This window comes from Canis lupus, chromosome 34 (assembly GCF_048164855.1).
Source record: "Canis lupus baileyi chromosome 34, mCanLup2.hap1, whole genome shotgun sequence".
NCBI lineage: Eukaryota > Metazoa > Chordata > Mammalia > Carnivora > Canidae > Canis > Canis lupus.
The window spans coordinates 14873250-14899739 of NC_132871.1; the positions used below are offsets into that span (position 1 = coordinate 14873250).

General features: G+C 44.3%; 2 protein-coding genes and 1 long non-coding RNA gene across 4 annotated transcripts in view; 1 reads left to right on the forward strand and 2 right to left on the reverse strand.

Annotated features, from left to right (window-relative positions):
• Window positions 1-14766, reverse strand: part of CYBRD1 (cytochrome b reductase 1) — a 30417-nt gene extending 15651 nt beyond the window's left edge. The window contains exon 1 of the mRNA XM_072811275.1: window positions 14490-14766. Coding sequence (XP_072667376.1) covers window positions 14490-14676 — 187 coding nt within the window. The 5' untranslated portion in view covers window positions 14677-14766. The remainder of the gene's footprint in view (window positions 1-14489) is intronic.
• LOC140624172 (uncharacterized) lies at window positions 8700-12922 on the forward strand. The gene is made up of 2 exons (XR_012023689.1): window positions 8700-8901; window positions 12461-12922. It is a non-coding gene; the product is annotated as an uncharacterized lncRNA (long non-coding RNA).
• Window positions 14767-24313: 9547 nt separating the features above from the next.
• DCAF17 (DDB1 and CUL4 associated factor 17) overlaps window positions 24314-26490 on the reverse strand; it is a 54959-nt gene continuing 52782 nt past the window's right edge. The window contains exon 15 of one of the 2 annotated variants that reach the window (XM_072810872.1): window positions 24314-24564. In XM_072810872.1, coding sequence (XP_072666973.1) covers window positions 24457-24564 — 108 coding nt within the window. In that variant the 3' untranslated portion in view covers window positions 24314-24456. The remainder of the gene's footprint in view (window positions 24565-26490) is intronic. The other variant, XM_072810871.1, reaches the window with a different exon arrangement.

The following is a 26490-nucleotide window of genomic DNA, read 5'->3' on the forward strand; positions in this document are numbered from 1 at the left end:
ATCCACCTATAGGGCCACTTGGGTGGCTCAGTCACTTAAGTGTCTGCCTTTGGCTCAGGTCAGGATCACAGGGTCTTTGGATCAAGCCCCACATTGGGCTCCCTGCTCAGTAGGAAGCCGGCTTCTCCCTCTCCCTGCCACTCCCTACCCCCCCCCCACCCCAGCTTGTGCTCTGTCAAATAAATAAATAAAATCTTTTTTAAAAAATTTACCTGTAGGGGATCCCTGGGTGGCTCAGTGGTTTATCGCCTGCCTTTGGCCCAGGGCGTGATCCTGGAGACGCAGGATCAAGTCCCACGTCGGGCTCCCTATGTGGAACCTGCTTCTCCCTCTGCCTGTGTCTCTGCCTCACTCTTGTGTGTGTGTGTGTGTGTGTGTGTGTCTCATGAATAAATAAATAAAATCTTTTAAAAAATCCACCTGTAAGTGCACTCAGGTGCCCCTGTACTTCTAAAAGCTAGTTCAAAGTCCCTTCTCATTCCTGCTTCATCCTCTCTGAGGGCAGGAATATGTTTTGCTGTTTCTCCTTGAACCTTGAGCATAGAACAGTCTTGGGTTCAAAGTATGTAGCTCCATTAGTATGTTTAAAAAAAAAAAACTCTCATTGAGATAATTATAGATTTACATGCAGTTCTAAGAAATAATACAGAGAGAGCCCATATACTCTGCACACAGCTGGTAACATATGGTGTTACCAATTATAACCATAGCACAATATCACAACCAGGAAATTAACATCAATATAATCCATTGACTTAATTCAGATTTCATTAGTTTTATTTGTGTTATGTGACCCATACATATTTTTTAAATAAATGTAAAACACTTTCTTGGGGCCCCTGGGTTGCTCAATCAGTTAAGTGTCTGCCTTCAGCTCAGGTCATGATCCCAGTGTCCTGGGATCAAGGCCCCCATCAGGCTCCTTGCTCAGCAGGAAGCCTGCTTCTCCCTCTCCCTCTGCCTGCCACTCCCCCTGCTTGTGCTCTCTCTGTGAAATAAATAAAATCTTTAAAATATAAAAAATAAAACACTTTCTGCGGGTTGATCAAAGTCTAGAAATAAAATTGGAGTCAACTCAGCCACATGGTTTCTCCTTATGCTTTTTCTCCTCTGATTCAGTGGCATACCATATATGATTTTCTACTTACCAAGGAAAGCAAATGCCTCTTTACCCAATGACTTTGTGACCTTTCATCCACACAGTGGAGCCTTTTGCCATCTGTGTGATCATGTAGTAGTAAAATAAAATTGTGGATAATATTAAAATCTAATGGGGTGCCTGGGTGGCTCAGTGATTGAGCTTCTGCCTTCAGCTTGGGTTGTGATCCTGGGGTCCTAGGATCGAGTCCCACATCAGGCTCCACCCGAGGAGCCTGCTTCTCCCTCTGCCTGTGTCTCTGCCTCTCTCTCTATCTCTCGTGAATGAATAAATAAAATCTTAAAAAAAAATCTAATAACACACCTCGCCCTCTTCTGGGTCAACTTCATTTATTACACACACACACACACACACACACACACACACACACACAGTTGAGCCCTTACTACATAGTAGGCACCATGCTAAGTGCTCTACATGTTTACATTTACATTATAATTGTTACCTCAACTCTGTGAGCAAGGTACAATTACTATCACCATTACCATCATCTAGAGGAGAAAACTAAGGCACAGAGAGGTTAAGTAGCTTGCTTAAACTCAATTAGTGTTTTAAAATTAATATTATTTTTGTCATCATCATTGTCATCATCATCCTATCATCCAGGGATTGCCCTCATCTTAGTTGAGGGAACTTGAACATCTACATGTGAAAAGGAAATATTTGGAAGACATTTGCTTGAAAGGCAAATGATGAACAATATATTACAACAACTTTTTCTCCCCAATCTAGATCCTGTTATATTAAATTTTTCCAAAGTCAAAACTAACCTCTGATGTAAGAAGTCAAGAGTAGTTATCGTAACTAAGTTACAATGGTAACCAGGAAAATTCTCAGATGCTTGGGATGTCGTTTCATGATCTGAGTACATGAGTGTGTTCATGTTGTGATAACACATAAATTATGATTTAGGTACTCTTCTGTATGTATGTGGTTCTTTGATAAAATATTTACCTTAAAAAAATGTTCAGTGAAGAATTTTTACTCTTCTAAAGACAATGAGCATCACAGAGGAATGCGATATAACTAAACTCTTTCCCCCTTACATATTAAAACTGGATTTTTAAACCTTTCACATTTACTCCAATGTTTTTAGATTGGTTGCACACGGACTTTCCTTCTCCAGCAGTAGCATAAATGGAACACAATTTAACCTTTTATTGATGATTTGGGGTTACCAATAATACATATTGTCCTATTACCAGAGAAGAATGCCCTTAGAGGCTTCTAGGGCAGGAGAGGAGCTTGCCTCTGATTCACACAAGTCTAAGCAATTATGGTATTTCAGTCTGTGGATCTAGTTCAAAGTTCTTCAATCTCCTCTTTTAGTTTCTTGCTCAGTTATAATGCCTACCCTCTCTCTATCATCCTGTATTATCTTTTATTCCTACCAGCTTTAAGTTCTAGTTTATAAATTTTTACCTTAGCAAAAATCAGAACATCTGTAAAATTGGGGTGATGAATACATGGGGATCTGTTATGTTACTTTCTGTATGACTGAAAGAGTACCTAATAGTTTTACAGTTATAACAGTATTTTTGTAAGCTCACAAACCTAATAGTGAATAAATCTCTACTAAGCAGGCAGCCTGTGGAAATTGGAGAGCCTCTCATGTGAGGCATGGGGTTTTCTGCTTATCCTGGCTTTGCAGAAGTTCTGTTACATAGTTGATTAATATTTAAAATGCTCTTTAGATAAATGAGGGATAATTGCAAAATGCTGTATTTGCATAAGGTGTTTAATGTTCTTAAAAATGTATAAATAGGATCCCTGGGTGGTGCAGCGGTTTGGCGCCTGCCTTTGGCCCAGGGCGCGCGCGATCCTGGAGACCCGGGATCGAATCCCACATCGGGCTCCCAGTGCATGGAGCCTGCTTCTCCCTCTGCCTGTGTCTCTGCCTCTCTCTCTCTCTCTCTCTCTCTCTCTGTGACTATCATAAATAAATAAAAATTAAAAAAAAAAGTATAAATAAGCCAACTATGGTGGACTTCGAAGGAAAGGCCAATCTTAACAGACTGAACCATCTTTCTTTCTTTCTTTCTTTCTTTCTTTCTTTCTTTCTTTCTTTTTCTTTCTTTCTTTATTTTTGAACCACATTTCTTAAACAAGAAGCTACCCTTAACAACTATAAAAACTGCCTAGAAAAAAAAAAAAACTGCCTAGAGAACAGATTTTAACTATATCTTGCTTCTTTGGCTTGGCATTTACCTAGACACCATTCCTGAGGTTCAGCGAGAAGGAAGAAAAAGGTCTCATGGGCCCGTGTGGAGGGGAAATGGCATCAAACAGCTACTTGTAACTGAAACAAGGGTTTTCTGTTAGAGGCCCTCATTGGCAAGGATCATTTACCCCCAGAAAATGAAGGAAAACATGAACACATATATGTGAGAAGCAAATTTTAAATCTTTTTAAAAGAAAAATCATTGGCAGTGGAGTATGCTATTGTGATAAACTTAAGAAAGCAAGGAAGAAAGGAAAAAGGAAATCAACACCCATGTGTAATCATTTTTTGGACAAATAAAGGTGAAAATACAGTAACTTGGAATTGAATTTAATGATTAGAAAATTTCTCAGGTCCTCACTGCCTCATCAATTCAGGAATATGTGAAAATATATACTATCTAAAATGTAATCTCTAGGGATCCCTGGGTGGCTCAGCAGTTTGGTGCCTGCCTTCGGCCCGGGGCGCGATCCTGGAGACCCGGAATTGAGTCCGTGTGGGGCTCCCGGCATGGAGCCTGCTTCTCCCTCTGCCTGTGTCTCTGCCTCTCTCTCTCTCTCTCTCTCTATCATGAACAAATAAATAAATAAATATTTAAAAATAAAAATAAATAAAATGTAATCTCTGGTTTGACATTGGTTTTCCATCCACATACCATTGCAGAACTATCTATAAGCAGGTTTGTCTTATGGCAGGTAATGGAAATTTAGAATGTGGAGAGGGGTACTTGGAAGGAGGAATGTCCCCAGACATAGAAAACAACTCAACTCTAGTTCTTCTGTGTTTAAGTCTTGTGATTCATGAAGGTTAGGATCATGTCTATTTTGTCCACTGATTGTTATATCTCCCCAGAAATTGAGCAGATCCTCTTTTAAAATGCACAAGTCAAAAACTCAAGAAAATTTGTACTGCTGATCTAAGTGTTACAGCTAGTATATGACCAAAGGATCCTTTCAAGTAAGCAACAGGTACCCTACACTTGGGCCCACTTGACTTTACATAAGCTTTAAGTGAACCCCCAAATAAAAGAAAAGTGGTTTGTTTGAAGTAGGCGCTAATTTATTTTTTTTTTTAAGATTTTATTTATTTATTTGAGAGAGAGACAGAAATAGTGACAGAGAGCAGGGGCGGGGAGGAGAGGAGAAGCAGGCTCCCTACCCAGCAGGGAGTCCTATAGCGGCTCCCAGGATGGCTCCCAGGATCTGGGATCACGACCTGAGCTCAAGGCAGATGCTTAACCAACTGAGCCACCCAGGCGCCCTGAAGTACACTGCAAGTTTAAAACACCTAAATATGATATATCCATTACACTTCTTAATTCTTTGAATAAAGTATTATTTTGACATCCTTGGTATACATTCCAAGCAGGATTATGAACTAATTTCCCCGTGCACCGCCCCCCCCGCCATGTACCAGGCTGTACAAAGGCCTCAAGGTTAAACGTAAAGGCAGAGAACCCTTTTAAAGGGATCTTCTTGGAAAGGCTGGGGCACTGGCTAGCAAAGAGAATCTGAACCTGGAAGCGCCCCAAGCCTGAGCCCCGCCCGCACTGCGCAGGCGCAGCCCGCGCAGGCCCCGGGGCCGCAGCAGCAGCAGCAGCAGCTGCAGCGGGGACACCGGGCAGGAGCCGCGGGCCGGGGAGGAGGGGGGAGGGGAGCAGGAGTGGGGGTGAGGGTGGGGGTGGGGAGCAGGAGCCGCGGGCAGGGGCGGGGCGGGCAGGCTTCGCTCGGGGCCGCCTGGGCCTGGCGCGAGGGCCGAGGGCTGGCAGCCAGGGCCTGCGCGGGGCTCCCCGGGCCACCACGCCTGCCCTCCTGGGGCGCCCCCCAAGCTTTCCGGGGCCCGGCCAGGGAGGTGGCCACGATGATGGAACAGAAGACGGAGGAAGAGCCAGAAAGAAGAAGGAAAAGGACACGGAAGAGAGAATGTCACTCGAGGAGCCCGAGGAACACATCCTGATTTTGCAGGAGCAGCTCTGGGCCCTCGAGGAAGAGGAGCAGCGGCTTTCCTGCAGCTCAACCAAGTGTGACCTGAGGAAAGGGGCAGGGCGCCCTGACCACCCGGTCAGCAGCTGCGCAGAGCCTGACTGTCCCCACAGGAACCCAGCTCAGCATGCAGGGGAGCCTGAGGACGGTCACCGAGGCACCCTCATGTGGCTGACAGGGCCAGATGTTTGGACCCCAAGTGCTTAAAACCAGGCCCTCGGCTCCCCTTCATCCAGCACAGCTAGACTCTGTGGTTCTACCACAAGTGACCCATTAGATTTTTATCTTCAACCTCACCCCCACTCTGTGTCATGGGTGAGGGTCCCCAGTGTGTCCCAGTCCAATAAAATCTATCTGCCACTGCAAAATAATAATAATAATAATAATAATAATAATCTGAGCTTTGAAATATGCCTGTGTATTCAGACTGTCTCACTACATGACTATCATGAAACTAAAAACCTTTAAAGAATCAAAATGGGGATCCCTGGGCGGCTCCGCGGTTTAGCACCTGCCTTCAGCCTAGGGCCTGATCCTGGGGGCCCGGCTCAGTCGCGCTCCCTGCATGGAGCCTTTTTCTCCCTCTGCCTGTGTCTCTGCCTCTCTCTCTCTCTCTCTGTCTCTCATTAATACATAAATAAAATCTTAAAAAAAAAATCAAAATGCAGGAAGTGATTTGGATGATTTGGAAGATTTGTTTTAGTATCTTGGCACTGAAGTATCTCTTTAAAGTGACTGAAACCATCACAAAGGCAGCCACTTTGTACAAAATAGTGTATGAAGGGAGAAAAAGTCAATTAATTGCTAGACATTTATAAATATCCAGAAATCCTGCACTGTTAGAGACAGCAAGTATATTTTCTTACACCTCATATCAATATTATAACAGATTATAAGTAATATTGATTCTGACAACACCTCTTTGTCTGACCATTTAATCTCTAAAATTAGGAACTGAACTTCAAATCCTAGCCAGCTCTAAACACACAGGGCTCAGGTTTTCTAAAAAATAAATCATAACTTGGGGCACCTGGGTGGCTCAGTGGTTGAGGGTCTGCCTTTGGCTCAGGTGGTGATCCCAGGGTCCTAGGATCAAGTCCTTCATTGGGCCCCCCCTGCAGGAAGCCTGCTTCTCCCTCTGCCTATGTCTCTGCCTCTCTCTGTGTCTTTCATGAATAAATAGAATCTTTAAAAAAAAGAAAAAGAAAATCGTAACTTAGCTCTAACAAACTCAAGTAAGTACAGCCTGTAGACAAGGCTATATTTTACTCATTTGTTTTACACAGAGTCTGGCATCCAGTAAGTGCTTAATATATGTATGCTAATTAAATCGTATGATACATGAAAACCGAATGAATGAATGGACTTAGAAAAGTACAGCCAAAGTCTGTACAGTTATTTCCAAGCATTTTTTGACTTTTTAAGAAAGTTCCTACAGGAAAAAAAATTATAACAGATTTTTGATCTAATTGTTCTACTTTTTAAGGGAAAAATTTTAAACCCCACAAAGTTAAGACAGAAAGCTTCAGCAGAAGTCACCTGTAAACTGGAAGGTATGGACTGGATTTGGTCCATAGATTTGTTTTGTTTGATCAGCACAATGTTTACGGGTTTTGTTTTGGTTTTGCGGCTGGTTTACTTTTAGATGAAACCAGTTTTTAAAAATCTGGATTCTCTTGGATAATGGGAAGCTCTAGCCACTTTGGATTGGCATTCCCCATGTAGCCACAATCTGCTGTAGCTAAGAGGTTTCCTATTTTGTCCAGACTAGGCACTCTCCAATTCTTTACAGTACCCCCTCCACCCGTAACACACACACACACACACACACACACACACACACACACACACAGCATTTACCTTCCTTTGCATGAGGATCTGATCTTTGGTTAACTGTCCTAATAAACAGATATCAGTGGCTTCATACCAATGTTATTAGGCAACGTCATTTATGATGAAAGTGACCCCGATTGGTAAACTGTATATGGACTGGGAGAAACAATGAAAAAAAAAATCTATAAATACCTGATAAGAATGCCAAACTTTGGGTTTTCCAGGGTGCAATGATAACCCTTATATCCTGTGTTGGTTTCCTAGGGCTACCATAAAAATTACCAAAACCTGAGTGGCTTCAAACAACAGAAATGTATTTGCCTACAGCTCTGAAGGCCAGAAGTCCAAAATCAAAGTGTTGGCAGGACTGGTTCCTTCTGGAGGCTCTGAGGCAGAATCCAGTCCATACCTCTCTCTTAGCTTCTGGTGGTTACTGGTAGACACATCATTCCAATCTCTGCCTCCATCTTCACATCACCTTCCCCTCTCTGTATCTACATCTTTCTATAGCTTTCGTTTCTTTTATAAGATCACAAGTCATTGGATTTAGGCCCCACTCTAAATCAGGATCTTTTTTTTTTAAGATTTTATTTATTTATTCATAGAGACACACACAGAGAGAGAGGCAGAGACACAGGCAGAGGGAGAAGCAGGCTCCATGCAGGGAGCCCGATGTGGGACTCAATCCTGGGTCTCCAGGATCAGGCCCTGGGCTGCAGGCGGCACTAAACCGCTGCCTTGAGATCCTTAACTTTACATCTGCAGACACTGTGGTCATATTCACAGGTCTATAAGATTAGGAGTTGGATGTATCTTGAGGGGCGGGGCACTCTTCAGCTCACTGTATATACCCTGCAAGGAAACTGGAAACCAGATCTCTAGAGTATTACAAAGGATACTGGCTCCTGTGGGGCATGGGGCACTTAAGCTTTGATCCCATCACTGCCGCTCTCATCTCCTGGTATCTGAACTATCACGTGGAGAGAGGCTAGTTTCTGGAGGGATATATGGCTGCTACATAAACTACTGCAGAAAGGATGCCCACTGAACTAGGATACTCAGTGCTGCCCTGGCAGGAAGCTCTGGTCCCTGTCCTTCATCCTTCTGAGTATGCTGGTGCCCAGCATGGTCTTGGCAGTCTTGTGTTTCTGAATGTTTAGTTGAACACAGAAAGACACTCTGGTGGATACTATACCACTTCACATATGTACTTTACAAGCCATCCTTGTAGGTATGGCCCTTGGTTTAATTTAGTACAATTTTTAAAAGATTTTATTTATTTATTTGAGAGAGAGAGAGCACGAGCAAGGAGAGGGGGGTGAGGGGGAGAGGGAAAAGTAGACTTCTGCTGAGCAGGGAGCCCAACATGGGGCTCGATCCCAGGACCCCGGGATCATGACCTGAGCCAAAGGCAGATGCTCAACCACTGAGCTACTCAGGTGCCCCTAGTAAATATTTATGGAATGCCAATTATATGTTAGGTAACATTCTATGCACCATGGATACAACAGTGAAGAAAACAGACAAGGAAGCCTTCATTCTATTAGAAGACAGACAATGAAGGAGTAAATAACTAAAACAGCCAATGGTCAGAGTCTGGATAATACTGTATTTTGAGTTTGGAGCTTATTCAATTTTCTGAAGGATTGGATGAAAAGTATGATAGGAAATGAGGAATCCAGGATGACCGTATGAATGTCTACGAAGTATGAAGCTACCATTTACTAAGATGGGTAACCTGGGTGATGAGTGGTTTTGGAGGTGTGAAGAAGACGGAGAGTTGAGGTTTGGACATGTCTATTTGACATCCAAATAGAGAGTTTGAGTAGACAGATGGATATGTGGGTCTGGAGTTCCTGGGAGAAGTCCAGGCCAAAGACATAAACATCAGATACAGTGAGAAGATGGGCGTTTAAAGTTATGAGACTGGATGAGATCACCAAGGGTATGAGTGCATCAAGAAAGGAGAAGTGGTCAGAAGACTGAGCTTTGGGCACTGTACATTTAAGGGATCGACGAGATGAGGAGGAACCAGCAAAGGACATTGACAGGCACAGCCAGCAAGGAGAGAAGAGCCAAGAGTGCTGGGTGTCTTGGAAGCCAAGTGAGGGAAGTGTCTCAAGGAGGAGGAAGGGATCAGTTATGCCAAATGCTGCTTTCTGATCAGGCAAGATGAGGGCTGAGAATAGACCACTGGAATGCGCAAAGTGCTTGCCAGTGGTAACTACGTTAAGAGCAATTTCAGTGAAGCAGTGCAGTGAAAGCCTGACTGCAGTCGGTTCAAGAGAGAATGGAGGAGAGGAATTAGGAGGTATTTTTTTGTCAGTACTGCAGGTATTGACAAAAATTTCCAAAAAGTTCTGTGGCAAGGCAAGCAGAGAATTGAAACAGTGGCTGAAGGGGGAACATGGGGTAAAGAGTATGGTTGTTTATAAGATGATAGCAATTGTAACATGTTGGAGATAATCCAATGGCTGGTGAAAGTTAATGATGCAGAAGGAAAAAGGGAGATTTGATGGCTTTCGGTAGGCAATAGGCACAGGTAGTACTCATGAGCCTGAGGCCTTTAGAATAACAATGCATTTCCAATATAATATGATGCCCATTCTTCTCTAACAAATCAGTGCTGCCAAACTGGCTACACAGGATAATCACTGAGGGACAAGGGAGGGCACTTTTACTTTAGATGCTATTATTATCATTACAAATGAGTAGAACTGCATTCTGTTACTAACAATTTAATGATGGTACAGAACCAATCATTCATCCAATAACTATTTATTGGCCTACCATCTGCCATTCTAGGGGTCATTCTAGATGTCAGACAAAAGTGAGCAAAATAATCATTTCTAAAACACATTCATCAGTTACAAAGAGATCTGCATGCATTCATTTATAACAAAAAATGTGTTTAGGGTTGCCTTGAATTGTGTGCCTATGCTGTGTAAAAACCCTCCCTTTCCCTACCTACAATTGGTAGGTTTTATTATCAGTGGTGTCCCCAAGGCTGACTTTGGAGTGTCTGCGGCACTTTCTCCATCACTTTCTTTGCCAGGATCTACCCCAAGAGCCTTTGTAAATACACTTAAGTTGACTTGGAATTTGGTCACTTTTAGATGTATTAATAGGATATGCAAACAGCCTTTTAAGAAATACTCAGTTTCTTTTTGTTTTAAATGTTACTGAAATGTAGTTCTATTCTCTCACAAAGCCAACCTCAGATAATTAGACTATTCAGTTTCTCTCCCTTTAGTTTATACAGCAAGCAGATGGAAAAGGAAGGAGTATAGAATTGCTGAGACTTCTATTCACCAAATTTATACACTTGAATTTTCTACCCTTCGCCAAATAACACATTCCACCTTGCTGAACCTTTTAAAAGGTCAACTGCCACTTTGAGAGGGTTTATTTGTTTCAATCTTTTCTGTGGCCTTCTTTTCAAGGGTTGTTTCTCTGATTTCCTGGGAAACATTCCTTTTAGAGAAACACAAAGCCTCCTCTAAAGTTCTCTTTGAAACTCTTCCTCATTCATGTTTACTAGATACCCCCCACTAGCTTAAATTTTTATTTGTTTTAGATATCCTATCTCTGTCATACTCTATTTTAGAATACATATATTTCCCAAAATATATTTGGGCTCCCATGTGTAGGTACCTAGTGTACCCCATGCACACACATTTATTTTGTAACTTTTATGCTTACTCCAGAGCTTACTTCTTAAAAGGTGCTTCCCAAGTCTCTTATTTGTTCTCAAATGGTTTTAAATATTTTTTACTGTTTGGGTATTGTATTTGCAAGGCTTTTTATGCTTAATGACCATATTTTAGCCTTCCCTTCCTCATCTCTAAATATTTGTGCATCACAAACTCAATTGCATCATGTTCATTACTAGAGATCTGAAACACCAAAACCTAAAAATTTCCTCCCTGAAACAATTACACAGGGGAGAAAAAAAAAAAGTCTGTGTTAATATGGTTAGTCTGTAACATGTATTTCCCTCCTGGCCTGCAAAGTCAACTATTTACTGTACATCCTTCCACTGAAGACCTTCTATTGTTGTATCTGAGGAGATGCTGGCCCAGCAAGATTTACAAAAACTCAGGAGTACTATGCATGCGCCTGTAGGTAGGAAAAAGCTTATGTTTATGTCAATTAAGGGCATTATCTGATTAAAGTGCTTTGCAAGTCTGGAATCCAAATAGTAAACAGGATGGGGAGTGTTGACAGGGCAAACATTCCAAAACTAATAGAAATACAGTAACTAAGCTTTAAAAAAACAAGGTTTGCACAAAAGCAACAGATGAAAATTTCCAAAATATCCATTAAAAAAAAATCCATTTACATGTTTTTTGCTGAGGGTGGGGGTGGGGGAGGGGGAATCTTAAGCAGAATCCCCAACAATCCTGAGATCATGACCTGAGACAAAATCAAGAGTAGGACGCTTATTCAGCTTACACAGCTGAGCCACCCAGGCATCCACAATTTACATGTTTTTGCCCAAAAGTAAGTATAAACAGATTAAGCCCAAAGTTTAGAGAAACTAGAAATCTTTTTAGGAAAACTCTAATGGACTCTTAACACAAATAACAATTAAAAAAAAAACTTTTTATTTATTCATAGAGACAAAGAGAGAAAGAGAGGCAGAGACACAGACAGAGGGAGAAGCAGGCTCCATGCAGGACCCATCCCGGGTCCCCGGGATCACGCCCTGGGCTGAAGGCAACGCTAAACCACTGAGCCACCCGGGCTGCCCAATAACAAATTTTAAGGTGTATTTTAGATGAAGCTTTTTGCTTCTCTTAAGAATATTTTGCAGGAAGTAGGCATATTGCCATAAAGGCAGAGAAATGAAGCTTGAAAATAAGGCCACTGAAAACATATCCCTTCCACGGGTAAGGTACTTAACTGCTCTGTGCCTTGACTTATCCTTACATACCTGTGAAAGAGCGCACTTAGTGGGCATACAGAAGGCACTCAATGAACGTTAGCAACTGTTTTGTGACCATCTCCTCTTTGATAAGCCAGGAAACAACTAATACCATCTGTGTTTCTCTTACCCTCAATTACGAGAATACTCTGGGAAGTTTCTTGGTATTAGGAGCTGCTCTAAAGTGCTGGTTGGAAGAGATCAAGAGACTCTTTCTACTACTTTGAACAAACAAAAGATGTTGACAGCTCTGGCCACACTTACGGGCTCCACCATGCAGGAAAGAGTGTTTCTGATGACAGCAACTTTGGAACTTGAGTATGTTTTTCTCATTTTAGGTCCATGGCAAAATAACTGGAGCTTACGTAACATTAACTTGGCTGGCTGATGGCACTCGCACCCCCACGCCTATTGCAAACCAGGTGGACCAAGCAGTAGCAATGTCTGCCACTACTTGGGGGGAGGGGGGGATGGCCACACCTGCGGGATGCCTACAGCACAAGTTTTACACGGAAACAAAAGTCTTTTATTTGGGAATGAGGTTGGAGTTTTGTTCATTTGTTTGTTCTGGAGAGCCACATACTGGTGGAGAAAAGGCAGCCTGCTCAGAGACAAGGCTAGAGATTTCAATCTAGAGGTGGGCACTTCTTTCTGAAGCCTTTACACTTCTCTTCCACTACCTTCTGAGATAGAACACCAGCCCACCACTTTCTACCTTCTTCTAAATACTCCATCTGCCAGGCCTTGACTTCATTTTTTGAAAAGTGGCTACAAATAAATGCTGCTTGCTTGCACCACTAGCTAGAGCTTCCTCCAGCCAATCAGCCGAGGAAGGAAACATCAGGACACTGAGCAGCAGAGCACAACCACAATAAAAACTGCCAGGGATTAGGGGGATGGGGGGTGGGGGGGGGCGCAGGGCCCACAGGCAAAATGGGTGAAGGTGGTCAAAAGGTAAACTTCCAGGAGAATCCCTGGGTGGCTCAGCGGTTTAGCACCGCCTTCCGCCCAGGGCTGATCCTGGAGTCCCACATCAGGCTCCCTGCATGTGCCTCTGCCTGTGTCTCTGCCTCTCTCTCTCTCTCTCTCTCTCTGTCTCTCATGAATAAATAAATAAAATCTTAAAAAACACACACACACACAACAACAACAAAAAAAACAAATGGTAAACTTCCAGTTATAAAATAAGTCCTGGGGATGTAAGGTACAGCACGGGGACTACATTAGTAACATTATATTGTATATTTGAGCCATTGCTAGGAAAGTAGATCTTAAACGTTGCTAACAGAGTACATCTTAAACGTTCTCATCACAAGAAAAAAAAAAAGTGTAGTTATGTGAGTTGGTAGATGTTAACCAGACTTCTTGAGGTGACCATCCCGATTTATATAAATCCTATATATAATCATACACATGGCCACGTCACACCCATGAAACACGTAATGCTTTATGTCAATTCTATCCCCAAAGCAAAAACAAAGTCGGCCACCGACTGGGCCCGCCCTCCGGGTCAGGTCAGCCTCCCCCCGGAGCGTGCACAGCAAAGCCCAGGGCGGGCGCAGGGCTCAGGCAGCAGCATCCCGGGGGCCAGGCGGTCCCGCCTTAGGGGCCAGCGCCCCGCCCCGCAGGAAGCCCCGCAGGAGGCCCCGCAGGGGGATTTGGCTGGTGCGCAGCCACACCGACAAGGTGGGCTCCAGCCCGCCGAGGGCCCGGCAGGGAGCCCAACACCCCTGGGGGCCTGGCGGCTTCCCGACCCTAACGCTCTGGGAGGAGCGACGCCAGAGCCCAGGCTTCAGTGCCCGCGGCCGTCGGCTGACCCGGCCCTTCTCCCGGGGCGGAGGATGGGACGGAAGGCAAATTCTCCCGTCGCCTTCCTCTCCTAATCTGCAGCCCTGAAGAAAGTTGGGAGCAAGGCCTCACGAGCGTCTCGGGGGCCGCGACTGCGCAGGCTCCGCCCGCCGGGGGCGACTGGGGGGCTTGGGGGCCCAGGGTGGGGACGCGCGGCGCTGCAGCCTCCGTCCTCGGCCCGGGGGGCTGGGCCCGGGGATGCCTGCGGGGCGCCCCGGGCACTCGCAGCGAGGAGTCCGCCAGTGGGCGGCGTACGGGCCAGGCGCCCCCCCGCAGGGCGTCTCGCGGCGGTCCCGGCCCCCTGCCCCCGGCACCCCGGTGCCCCCCGGTGCCCCCCGGTGTCCCCGCTGCCCCCGCGCCCCCGGCCCCGTCCAGCGCCGCCGCCGCGCCGTCTCCGGGCCGGGCACGCTCCGCTCTCGGCCCCGCGCCCCCGCCCCGCGCCCCCCGCCCCGCCCGCGTCGGCCGCGCTCGGCTGAGATGGGGGCCCGGGACCCCGTGCCCCCCGGGCGTGCCCAGTACCGATGCCCTGGATGAAGACGAAGCCCGTGACCATGAACACCGGGTGCCAGTTGAACTCGAGCGCGGTCCCGTCCCAGCCGAGCCCCTCCCGGTAGTGCAGGACCCAGACGAGGCTGAAGACGACGGCCAGGAAGCCGACGAGCAGCGCCGACACCAGCAGCCCCAGGAAGCCCCTGTAGCCGTCCATGGCCTCAGCGCCCCATGCCCCGCGCGGCGGCCGCTCGCACTCTGCGGGGCCGACCTAGGGCTCCGGCCCGGGGGCGGGCCTCGGCCGCCGACTCCGGAGCGACCCCGCCCGGGGGAGGGGCCTCCTCGCCAGACGACCAGCCGGTCCGAGTCCGCCTGGAGGATTCCATGCCCACCGCTTGTTTTTATTCATTTTTTATTTTTTTTAAAGTTTATTTATTCATGACAGAGAGAGAGAGAGAGAGGCAGAGACACAGGCAGAGGGCAAAGCAAGCTCCATGCAGGGAGCCCGAGGCGGGACTCGATCCCGGGTCTCCAGGATCACCCTGGGCTGAAGGCGGCGCCAAACCGCCGAGCCACCCGGGGATCCCCCGCCGCCTGCTTTGAGCCCTGCCCTGTTCTCTTACTCGTTTGGGGGCAGCCCAAGGCAGCGGTGCTCGCGCGAAGTTCTGAGAAAACAGGAGGGGGTCGTGTGATGATTTTGATTAACGAAGCCTCCTGAGCCGCAGCCCTGAGGATTTGGCTGTCCGCAGGCGGCGCCAGGAATGTGCCGAGGAGGCTCTGCCTCGCAAGGAAACTACTTGTAGTTTGAGCTGTAGGGAGGGAAGACACATAGGTCCTGGGCCCTGGACTTGCCTAGACAGCGTGACAAATAATGGCTCTTAAAAATGCCCACCTACACAGACTACTTTGGACCAAAGCCCCACTTTAGTGAAGCTTCACTCTTTACCCTCTTGCCAGCATTACTGTTACCTTCTCCACTAGGCTGTTGTCTGCTGCTGTTAAAGAAAAGGTGGGGGCAGCCCGGGTGGCTCCTCGGTTTAGCGCCGCCTGAAGCCCAGGGCCTGATCCTGGAGACCCAAGATCGAGTCCCACGTGGTGCTCCCTGCATGGAGCCTGCTTCTCCCTCTGCCTGTGTCTCTGCCTCTCTCTCTCTCTGTCTCTGTCTCTCATGAATAAATAAATAAAAAATTTTTAAAAAGGTGGCTCTGGCTGTTAGGGCGTCTAGAATGCATTTGGGAACATGCACTCATCTCCAAGGACTGGTTTACCATATTGTCTTGTTGCCATTTTAAAAGACCCTCGGATGTGCAGGTGGTGTATGCAAGTGATTTTTCAACAGAAACGACCAGTTTCAAGCCAAAGAAGTAGGAGTGTCAAGTCCTGAGAGTAGGGCAGGATTAAGGGTTATGAGTAGGAAGCTGCAGACTTCACCTATGTCATTATTTTTCCCTTGGTGGAGAGAGAAAGAGAGAGGGAATAAACAAATGGAAAGGAAGGACCCCTCCCTGCAGGACAAGGCTTTCTATAGTCTGGTCCCGCCTAACCCTCCTCCCCTCTCATCCCTTCACACCCTGACTGGCCCTGATGTCCATGGCTGTAAACTTCTCACCCAGCTCCTGACCACTCTACCCACACCCTTGCCTCTAAATTTTCCTGACCAGGTCTCCACCAAGACAACTTCTCTGAATCTGCCCTTGCCTCTAAATATTTTATGCTTCTACTCACCCACCTCCCCATCCAATGCCTCTCCGCATCATTTATCAAGTTGTGATATAATCAATCACCTGTTCTCGTGGCTGTCTCCACTCTCCACGCTGCCCCCTTGAGAGTATTAACTGTCTAATTTATCATTTTATTCTTCCTTGGGATATAGTAGTTACTCAGTAAATGAATCCTACCAAGTGTGTAAGGGTCCTGGCAAGAAATAGCTGGTGTGTTCCAACTGGCCAATTTAATAATGAACAGGAACTATTTACAAAGTTGTGGGCAGGGTGTAGGAAACCACAAGGGTTTTGCAGAGCCCAGGCCTAAAAAGAGAAGCGGGTTACTGGAATCCAGAGAGGCAGCTGTGCAAGGAGGGCAGTCTCAATGAAGTTCTGGCCTTGAGTTGAGGGACCCAGCCCTCCTGTAGCGACCTCACAGGGAGGAAGAATGAGAGGAAGAATCTCCGGGATTCCAGATTTCATTTAACAAAACATCTCAGGAGAATGAAAACATGGCCGAATGGTACGGATAGTGTTGAATTATCTTGAAGCTACAAGCTAAACTGAGAGGATTTCAGCTTTAAAGTTGTTCTTGTCAAGGGATCCCTGGGTGGCGCAGTGGTTTGGCGCCTGCCTTTGGCCCAGGGCGCGATCCTGGAGACCTGGGATCGGATCCCACATCGGGCTCCCAGTGCATGGAGCCTGCTTCTCCCTCTGCCTATGTCTCTGCTCCCTCTCTCCCTCTCTCTCTCTCTCTCTCTCTCTCTCTGTGATGACCATCATAAATAAATAAAAATTAAAAAAAAAAAGAAGTTGTTCTTGTCAAAAGTTCAGAAAGAACAAAAAACCAATGAATTATGGAAGTAGTGATTAATAAAAGTTTATTTACTGGGCACACAGCAAAAAGACAGTTTGCCAACTAGGAGCATTCAAATCAAAACAGAATGAGTTTCAGGGGCACAGGTATATTGTTATAAAGCAGCTTATGTAGTGAGACAGCAGTGACTTTATTTTTTTACAGTGATTGGTTTTAATATTAGAATTTTCATAAAAGATAGGAAATTGATCAGTGGTTATCTTGTGTCAATCTTGGGAAACAGTTGAAGTTTTGGTTATGATTTCCAGAGGCATAAGCAAGAAATGACCTTTGTCAAATTAGTCTTACAAAATGAGCTAAATTAAACTTTGCTTGTATGACTAAACTGGCTTTGTCTGCTCAGGCAATTTTCAAGCCCAGTCTCCATTTGTTTCTCAACATCCTTTAAGGACCTGACTGTGATAAAACTTGCCACTTGAAAGAGGAACTTTTTTTTTAATTTATTTAAGATTTTATGTATTTATTCATGAGAGAGACAGAGAGAGAGGCAGAGACACAGGCAGAGGGAGAAGCAGGATCCTTGCAGGGACCCGGATCATGCCCTGAGCTGAAGGCAGACACTCAACTCCTGAGCCACTCAGTTATCCCAAAAGAGGAACATTTTAAAATAAATATTGTGGCTTAATATTAACAACTTTTTAAAACAAGAGTTGTTCAATACTAGAAGTTTCCCTTAGGAGATGTTAAACAATTTGCCACTAAAGTCAAACTAGATAATCTATTAGCAATGCTATCAAAACCGATTCCTGATGTGTGTGGGAAAAGATGAGGGGTGGAGGTGGGGCAATGAACAGCACAGGATAGCCTTCCTAAAAACCTGTGATGCTTCAAGCCTGTACATGTTGACATAGATTTTGTTTTGTTTTGTTTTGTTTTGTTTTGTCCCTGACAGACATGGAATGCAGAGTAAGGAGATAGGATATGAAGGGATAGGGAAAGAAAATCCAAACCCCATCCATCCTGAGATTAGAAACCACGTGTCCTATATGCCATTTATCTATCGAACTTCCATAAGGTAATGTTGCATTTCTTTTGGTGCATACAGTCCAGCATTCTAATGTAAAGTACAGTAAGTTGTGCACAGAGGTTTGGTTTGTAGGATAAGTGCGCCATTATTTAAATTTTCAAATATTGACTGTGTGTTGGTTACTCTGTTTACCTCTCCATTCTCCATCCTTCTTTGCCTTGCCTTCTGCCCTGGCAGACTCCTTGCCCACTGGCTTCCAATTGGCTTTGGCCAATGCAATGAAGAAGGAGATTAGAGGGTAGGAAGAAAGAGAGGTCAACCTATTTCTCTCTCAGTGCCCCCTTCCCAGGCCATGGTTTTTGCAGTGGTTGCATTTCTTTGCCACAACAATATTTGAGTGACCCCTCTTCCATGGCTGTAATTCTTCCAGGGTCAAGTAACACCATACCCACTTGCTTATACAGGCCTGCATGTAGTGCTGAGTGCCACCTTGCTTTGCTAGTCCCCTGTCTTCACCACTCCTTGTTGGTTTTCTTAAGTCTCCCTGGACCTCTGTAAGCACTCCCTTCATACACTGTCTTCAATTAAGCCTTCGTGAAAATTAGCTGTTTCCTGCAGGAACCTGACAGACAAGTGAAAAAATCATCTCACCTAATACTACTGTTCTCCTTGCCCCACCTAATTATCTATGCCTTCTTGGGACATATTATGAAAGGAGAAATAACATGAAACAAGAAAAAAACCACTAGCAAGAGGAATGAGCTCACATCTTGTTCTTCCTTCTACTAGACAAGAGATTTGGGATCAGAAAGCTGTCTCAGTGACTCACAGCTGACAGCATGACCCATGATGTAACCAAGCTCAGGCAGTGGTCAAAGGCTCCGTAGCAAAATAAAGCAAGGATTATGACTTTGAAAAAACAAAAACCCATGTTGATGAGAGGAATATACTTCCCCATGTGAGGCTAGACTATGTTGTCTTTGTGGAAAAAAAAAGACACAAACAAATATTTGCTTTGCTGAGATGTTTCTCCTCTAAGGGAACTGATGAGGAAATTAGCTCCAGCTCTGGCTGTGGGGAGATTGGCTGTGGAATCAGCCTCTACTACCTCTCAAGAGGCTCTTAGAGTTTAACTGCCCCAAGAGGGCAGAGCTGGAGTAAGGACAGATTTCATTTCAGGAACCCCAGTTTGGGAAGAGGTAGAAAGTAACTCTCTTCCTGAGGGAGCCGAATGGTACACCAGCCTGGAAAGCAGACACAAGAAGAGGAAGATACCTGGGGAGAACAGAGGAAGTGAGGAAATCACTCTAAGAGGTACCCAGGCAAAAGGCCTAACTCAGTAAGGTCCTTTTCCCCATGGATGCCTGGGAGGGTTGGGAGGGGGATTGGTCAGATCAAGGCATTACTTTTGTTTGCCCACTCTATCCTGCTCTGTGAGATCTAACTGACCCTTCATTTAATTTTTAAAATTGCTTCCATCATCATCCCAGGAGAGTTTGGGAGTTTGGTGAGGCAAGAAGTACATGGGAAAGGGATTAGTAACTCTTCCTAATCATCTTGCTTTCTCCTAATCATCTGGCAAAATAAAATTACAAGAACCCTATTCTGGCCCTATCTCCTCAGTCCAGACATTAGTAGGTAGAGCCTAGTCTAGGCAGAGTCTGGCCTTTGTCCAGGAAAGAGGGAAATAGGGTTCAATTCTTTTTTTTTTTTTTTAAAGATTTCATTTATTTATTCACAAAAGACAGAGAGAGAGAGAGAGAGAGAGGCAGAGAGAGAAGCAGGCTCCCTGCAGGAAGCCCAATGTGGGACTCAGTCCTGAGACCCTAGGATCATGCCGTGGGCCGAAGGCAGGAGCTCAGTCACTGAGCCACCCAGGGATCCCAGGATTCAATTCTTTGATTTCCCAAATATCATCAACCACCTTTACTCCATAGGTTAGCAGGAAATAATCAGCTGAAGAAGAAAAGAATGGGTCTTGGTCATACCTAGGTTCAATTTACTCTATAGCCCTCCTCCCCACGCAAGCTTATAAACCCCAGACCAAAAAAATACAAACTTCAAGGTGAGGATTTGGTCTACTTTATTTGCTGCTGCTCTTTTAGGGTTTGTGTCTAAAAATGTGCTGAGACTTGTTGTGGATGAGTGCATTCAACAAACAGACATGAAAAGGACTGCCATGAAGGAAGAAGTTACTTTTTTATATTCATGGCTCCCTAGGAAGAGAAAGCCCTGGAAGTACTAAATGCCTGAAAAGCCATGCAGGGCCATACAGGAAAGCACCAAAACAAGATGAGCAGGTGGAAAGGGGAACAGCAGCCTGGAGCCTTTACTGTGGTTTTGGGGGGAAGGAATGGGAGAGGCAAGGTAAGCAAGTAGAACAAACTTATGTTTGGATACTTTGAATAATTTCTGTGGGTGGTGGTTTATAGGGGAGATTCCCAGTTGTCTTGGACCTGGCCCTATAGTGATAAGGGCAAGGGATAGATACCCAGAAAATACTAGAATTTTATAAAAGAGCTGGGTAGGGAGATGGACTACATATCAACTACAAGTGGTTGATCTACACATTGGAGGTATGCTGGCAGGCAAATTGTTTTCTCTAGGAATTAGTTAAGAAGAAATACAATCTAGGACAATTATTGACAGAGGAAAGGCATTTAAGAACACATTTGTGGACTACCTGACTAGAGGATTAGATTGGAGAGCCTAAGATCAAATCAGAGAATTAGTAAGGGAAGGAAAGTTCTAGAACACTTCCATATCAACCTGATTTAAAAAAAAAAGATTTTATTTATTCATGTGAGAGAGAGAGAGAAAGAGAGAGAGAGAGAGGCAGAGACACAGGCAGAGGGAGAAGCAGGTTCCCTGCAGGGAGCCCGATGTGGGACTCAATCCTGGGACTCCAGGATCATAGCCTGAGCCAAAGGCAGACACTCAACCGCTGAGCCACCCAGGCATCCCTCAACCTGATTTTATAAGTACATGGGACTACATGGGACATCAAAATATGTGAAAAACTGGGTTATATTATTATTAATGAGTAGCCAAACATCATTTTACCTTTGGAGAACTTTATGGGATGCTTCCTTGTTTGCCTTCAAAATAATAGGAGTTAAGTTATGCAATATTTTTAAGAGAATTCATAGACAGGAGGTATCAGAAATATATTTATAGAATTTTGGCCCATGGATCTCAATATTTTATTGAAGTTTGAAGGAATCATGGAATCACTGAAGTTCAGGAATCACTGAACTCTGAAAGTAGAGCACAGAGGATCTCTTCCTTGATCAAATATTAGGCTAAATAAATTTTGTCAGCAATCAGCTTAAACTGACCTGGATTTCAGGAAGAGATTATAATTTCTGTTAGAAGTTCTTTTTTTTTTTTTTAATAAAAAAAGATTTATTCATCCATTTGAGAAAGAGAGAAGGAGAGTGAGTGTGCGAGAATGGGTGGTGGTGGGCAGGAAGGAGGGCAGAGGGACAGAGAGAAAAAATCCAAGCAGGCTCTCTGCTGACTGTGGAGCTGGATTCAGGGCTCAGCTGGAGGAGCTCTTGATCCCACAACCCTGAGATCATGACCGGAGCCGAAACCAAAAGTCAGACGCTCAACCCACTGAGCCACCCAAGCACCCCTGTTAGAAATTCTTTTAAAAGAGAAAGCAGGGTAGCCTGGGTGGCCCAGCAGTTTAGCGCCTGCCTTCGGCCCAGGGTGTGATCCTGGCGTCCCGGGATCGAGTCCCACATTGGGCTCCCTGCATGGAGCCTGCTTCTACTTCCCCCTATGTCTCTGCCTCTTTCTCTCTGTGTCTCTCATGAATAAATAAATAAAATCTTAAAAAAATAAAATAAAGAAAAAGAAAATATAAGTTCAAATTTTATTTTTGTTCCAAAATAATTTTGGTTGGCCTCTGTCATTTAAATGTTGCCTCTAAGACTAGATCCTTGAGATCTCAGTCAACAGGAAGCAGTTTGGAATGAGGAAGTATTCATTGCTCTGGGGCTTCAATCTGCTACTACTTGCTATATAATTAGATAATTTACAGGGGTCCAACACTGGGCTGCAGTTTGCTAATCTGTGACAGGATGGCTTGGAACTAGGTCAGGGTCTGTGGATAGGATCTGGATGGGCGGGGGCGGGGGGATGCAAACCCCACTAGTATTTGTAGCGACTATGACTCTGTCACCAATAGAATTCACTGTTTTTATGTCTCATTAAGAGTTGTTATAGACATCTCAATATATCATGTATGCTCAGCATTTTTTAAAGTGACAGTAGTTATTAGACCTGCAGCAGATCTTATTAATGCATCAACAAAGCACTCTACTATTATTATTATCATTACCCCTTTTTATTTTATTTTTTAAAGATTTTATTTAGCCTAAGATCAAGTCAGAGAATTAGCAAGGGAAGGAATGTTCTAGAACACTTCCATATCAACCTTCTTTTTAAAAAATTCTATTTATTCATGAGAGACAGAGAGACAGAGATAGAGAGAGAATGGCAGAGACACAGGCAGGAGGAGAAGCAGGCTCCATGCAGGGAGCCTGATGCGGGACTCTTATCTGGGGACCCCGGATCCAAAGGCAGGCGCTCAACCACTGAACCAGCCAGGGGTCCCTTGATAACTCCTTTTTAAATGTAATTGGTTTTCTTTGTAATCCTATTTTTAAATATTTTATGCATTTGAAAACAGTATTCGAAGGAGAGGTCCATAGGTTTTATTTAGCCTGCCACAGGAGTCCATGGCACACAAAAAGTTGAGAACCCCTGAGTTAAATGATCTCTGAAGCTTATTTTTGCTTTTTTTACCCAGAAATCCGGGGGAAGGCTAAATCCAACTTACATCTTACAAAGTACAGTCACCATCCTACTGTGATAGGATTGTAAAAAAGAACACTTGAAGAACTTGATACAGCTCTTGGAAAGCCAACCTAGAAATACTTTGCATCCTCTTAATCCAGAGCTATTGTTAAATGCTGAGCTGTCCTGAGTGCCATACTTGTCAATAATAAAAGCCTGTCCTTTAATTGTTTAGTATTTATTTACTGATGGTCTGGCAGATGTGTTCTTTAAGCTTTGCCAGGCCAGGCAAGAGTGTCACACAGAACTTTTTGTCATGGGTATCCTGTTGCCCCCTCTTTCTATACTTTTCTTCTCTTTTCTTGGCTATTCCTCTACCTAGCACCCACATTTTGTACAAGAACTCCCAACACTCAGATTTTCCTATCACCATCATGGTCCCCAGGTGGAGACCTAACCTTCCTTCATCCTCTATCAATATGGAGTGATCATATTCCATATGGATCACGCTGTGTATGGATGATTGATGGTCATACTAAAACCATGAGAATTACTAATGCTTCTTGACAATTTAGTATGCCCCAGGCAGAGTTCTATGAACTCTCCATGTATGAAATAATTTGATTCTTACAAAAATCCCATTTTATAGATAGGGAAACTGAGCCGCACAGAAGGTAGTCAACTTACCCAAGTTCCCACAGCAAGGAGGTAGTGGAATTGAGATTCAAACTCAAGTGTTTGGCTCCATTTCTGCACTTGTAGATACTGTGCTAAACTCCCATCATTTATTTATTTTTAAAGATTTTATTTACTTCCCCCATGAGATACACACACACACACACACACACACACACACACACACACAGAGGCAGAGACACAGGCTGTGGGAGAGGCAGGCTCTATGCAGGGAGCCTGACATGGGACTCGATCCTAGAACCCCAGGATCACGCCCTAGGCTGAAGGGGGCGCTAAACCGCTGAGCAACCTGGCCTGCCCCTATCATTTATTTAATAAATTCCGTTTTTTGGATTGACATTTCTGTTGCTTACAGTTTTTCACTTCTAGAAAATTGCCTTCATGAATGTCTTTATACATAAATAACTTCTGGTTGTTTCTTTAAAGCAAATTCCTAAAAGTGAAACTACTAGGCTAAAAATTTTTAACCAAATTGCTTAATTATTCTACAAAAGATTATAGCAATTTGACCAGAACTGTATGATCATGTGGCTTCACATCATTGCCAATAAATATCATTGTTCTGTATTTTTAAATGTTTAGGGAACATCTGGGTGGCTCAGAGAGAGTCGGCTAAGCATCTCTTGATTTCAGCTCAGGTCATGATCTCAGGGTCGTGAGATCGAGCCCTGTGTGGGGCTCTGTCCTGGGCATGGAGCCTGCTTGGGATTCTCTCTCCTTATCCCCCTCCCCTTCCCCCCAAAAAAGTTTGCCAATCTGATGGACATCACATACTATCTCATTATAATTTGCACTATACAATGTAGCATTTCTCATTTATTAATTGCTCATTTGTATTTCTTCTTTTGTGATTACTTCCCTCCCCTTTGACCCTTTACATACAATTTTGCTTAGCGGCAGCTGGGTGGTTCAGTTGGTCAGGCCCCCAAGTCTTGGTTTTGGTCTGGGTCATGATCTCAGATTTGTATGATCCAGCCTTGCGGCAGACTCTGCACTCAGCAAGGACTTTGCTTTTCTGTCTCTCTCTGCTCCTCTCCCTGCTTGTGCATTCTCTCTCTAAATAATAAACAAATAAATAAATAAATCTTTAAAATAAATACATAAAATTTTGTGTAATTTTTACTTCCCAATAAATTCTTTTTTCTTTTAAAGATTTTTATTGGGATCCCTGGGTGGCTCAGCGGTTTGGGGCCTGCCTTTGGCCCAGGGCGTGATCTTGGAGTCCTGGGATCGAGTCCCACGTCGGGTTCCCTGCATGGAGCCTGCTTCTCCCTCCGCCTGTGTCTCTGCCCCCCCCCACCATGTCTATCATAAATAAATAAATCTTTAAAAAATATTGTGCTGAGAAAAAGGAGTCCTTTAGTTGCAAATCAGATTCCTTGCTTAATATGCAATGTGCTTACCCTAAGCTATGCTGGAAACCAAGAAATAATATTCTAGCTTCTCACAGGTTTGCATTCTGTTACGTTTACACTGATCAAAATCTGGGATACTTAAGTAGATTAAGATTTCAAAATCAAGCCTCTGCAGAAGAAGAGACAGATGATTTTTTTTTTTTTAAGATTTTATTTATTTACTCATGAGAGACACAGAGAGAGAGGCAGAGACACAGGCAGAGGGAGAAGCAGGCTCCATTTAGGGAGCCCGATACGGGACTTGATCCCGGGACTCCAGGATCACACCCTGAGCCAAAGGCAGGTGCCAAATCCCTGAGCCACCCAGGGATCCCCGAGACAGATGATTTTTTAAAAAAATCACTCTGGGGACACCTAGGTGGCTCAGTAGATTAAGCGTCCAACTCTTGGTTTTGGCTCAGGTCATGATTTCTGTGTCCTGGGATCAAGTCCCACCTCAGGCTCTGTGCTCAGTGCACAGTCTGCTTGAGATTCTCTCTCCCTCTCCCTCTGCCCCTCCTGCTCATCCTCTCATGTGCACTCTGTCTCTCTAAAAAAATAATAATAAATATTTTTTACAAATAAATAAAAATTCACTGTCTTCCTGGGTAGTTGCTTAACATATATTAAAGAAAAGGACTTTACCCGAATATTAGTTTTATGAAAAAGAAAGTGATTAAACAGACATAAACCTAAATAGCTTGCCACTTTCAAAAACTATTTTTGCTCTACTAGAGTAAGGCAAGAGCAATTCTTGCATATGGGAAGAAGAGGGAGTCAGTGTTCTAGGTCCTTGCTACTCGAAGTGTGGTCCATGGACCAGTTTGTTAGAAATGCAGGACCTCAGGCTCCACTGCAGTCCTACTAAATCAGAGTTTGCCTTTTAATAAACTTGTAGGGGATGATTATCCACACATTATAGTTTAAGAAGCTCCACCTCAAGGAGCCTAGCACCTGACAATCACAACTGAACCATAGCCTGGCCAGCTGTGACCCTTTCAGATGCTTAGCTAGTGCCAGGGACAGAGATCTGTAATTTTCCAAGGCTCCATATCTCAAATCAGTAAGCTTTTTTGAAGGTTCTAAAGAATGTATCCTGTAGGGTCTCCTTTAAGATGCCTGACCCTAGTTCTCATAAATGCTGTAACTTTTTTTAAAAAATTGACTCATATTGGGAAATAGGATGAGATTTGAGGCTCTTAAATGATATTATGATCAGAGAACTCAGTAAAACTTCAAGGTTCTTGATGGAACTATATGCCCAGTTCAATGACCAGCACATGGAAGGTAAAGTGGCATTTTACAATGAGCTGATTTTGGCCCCCTAGTTCAGAGTAGTAATCTGATACTCTAAGCTAGATCATGTGGAAGTGTCCTTTCTCCCAAATTATCCAAAGCATGGTTTGAGCTCTATTTTTCCACATTCATTCATTTAAAACGACTTCTCTCTGTAGAAAGATGAGACAGACAAAAGACAGAGAAACAAAGCGAGGGAGAGAAAGGCCAGGCACTGTGCTAGGTGCTGAGAACATAATTGAGAGCAAAAATTGACAAGGTCTCTATCCTCATGGAACGCTCAGTCCCCTCC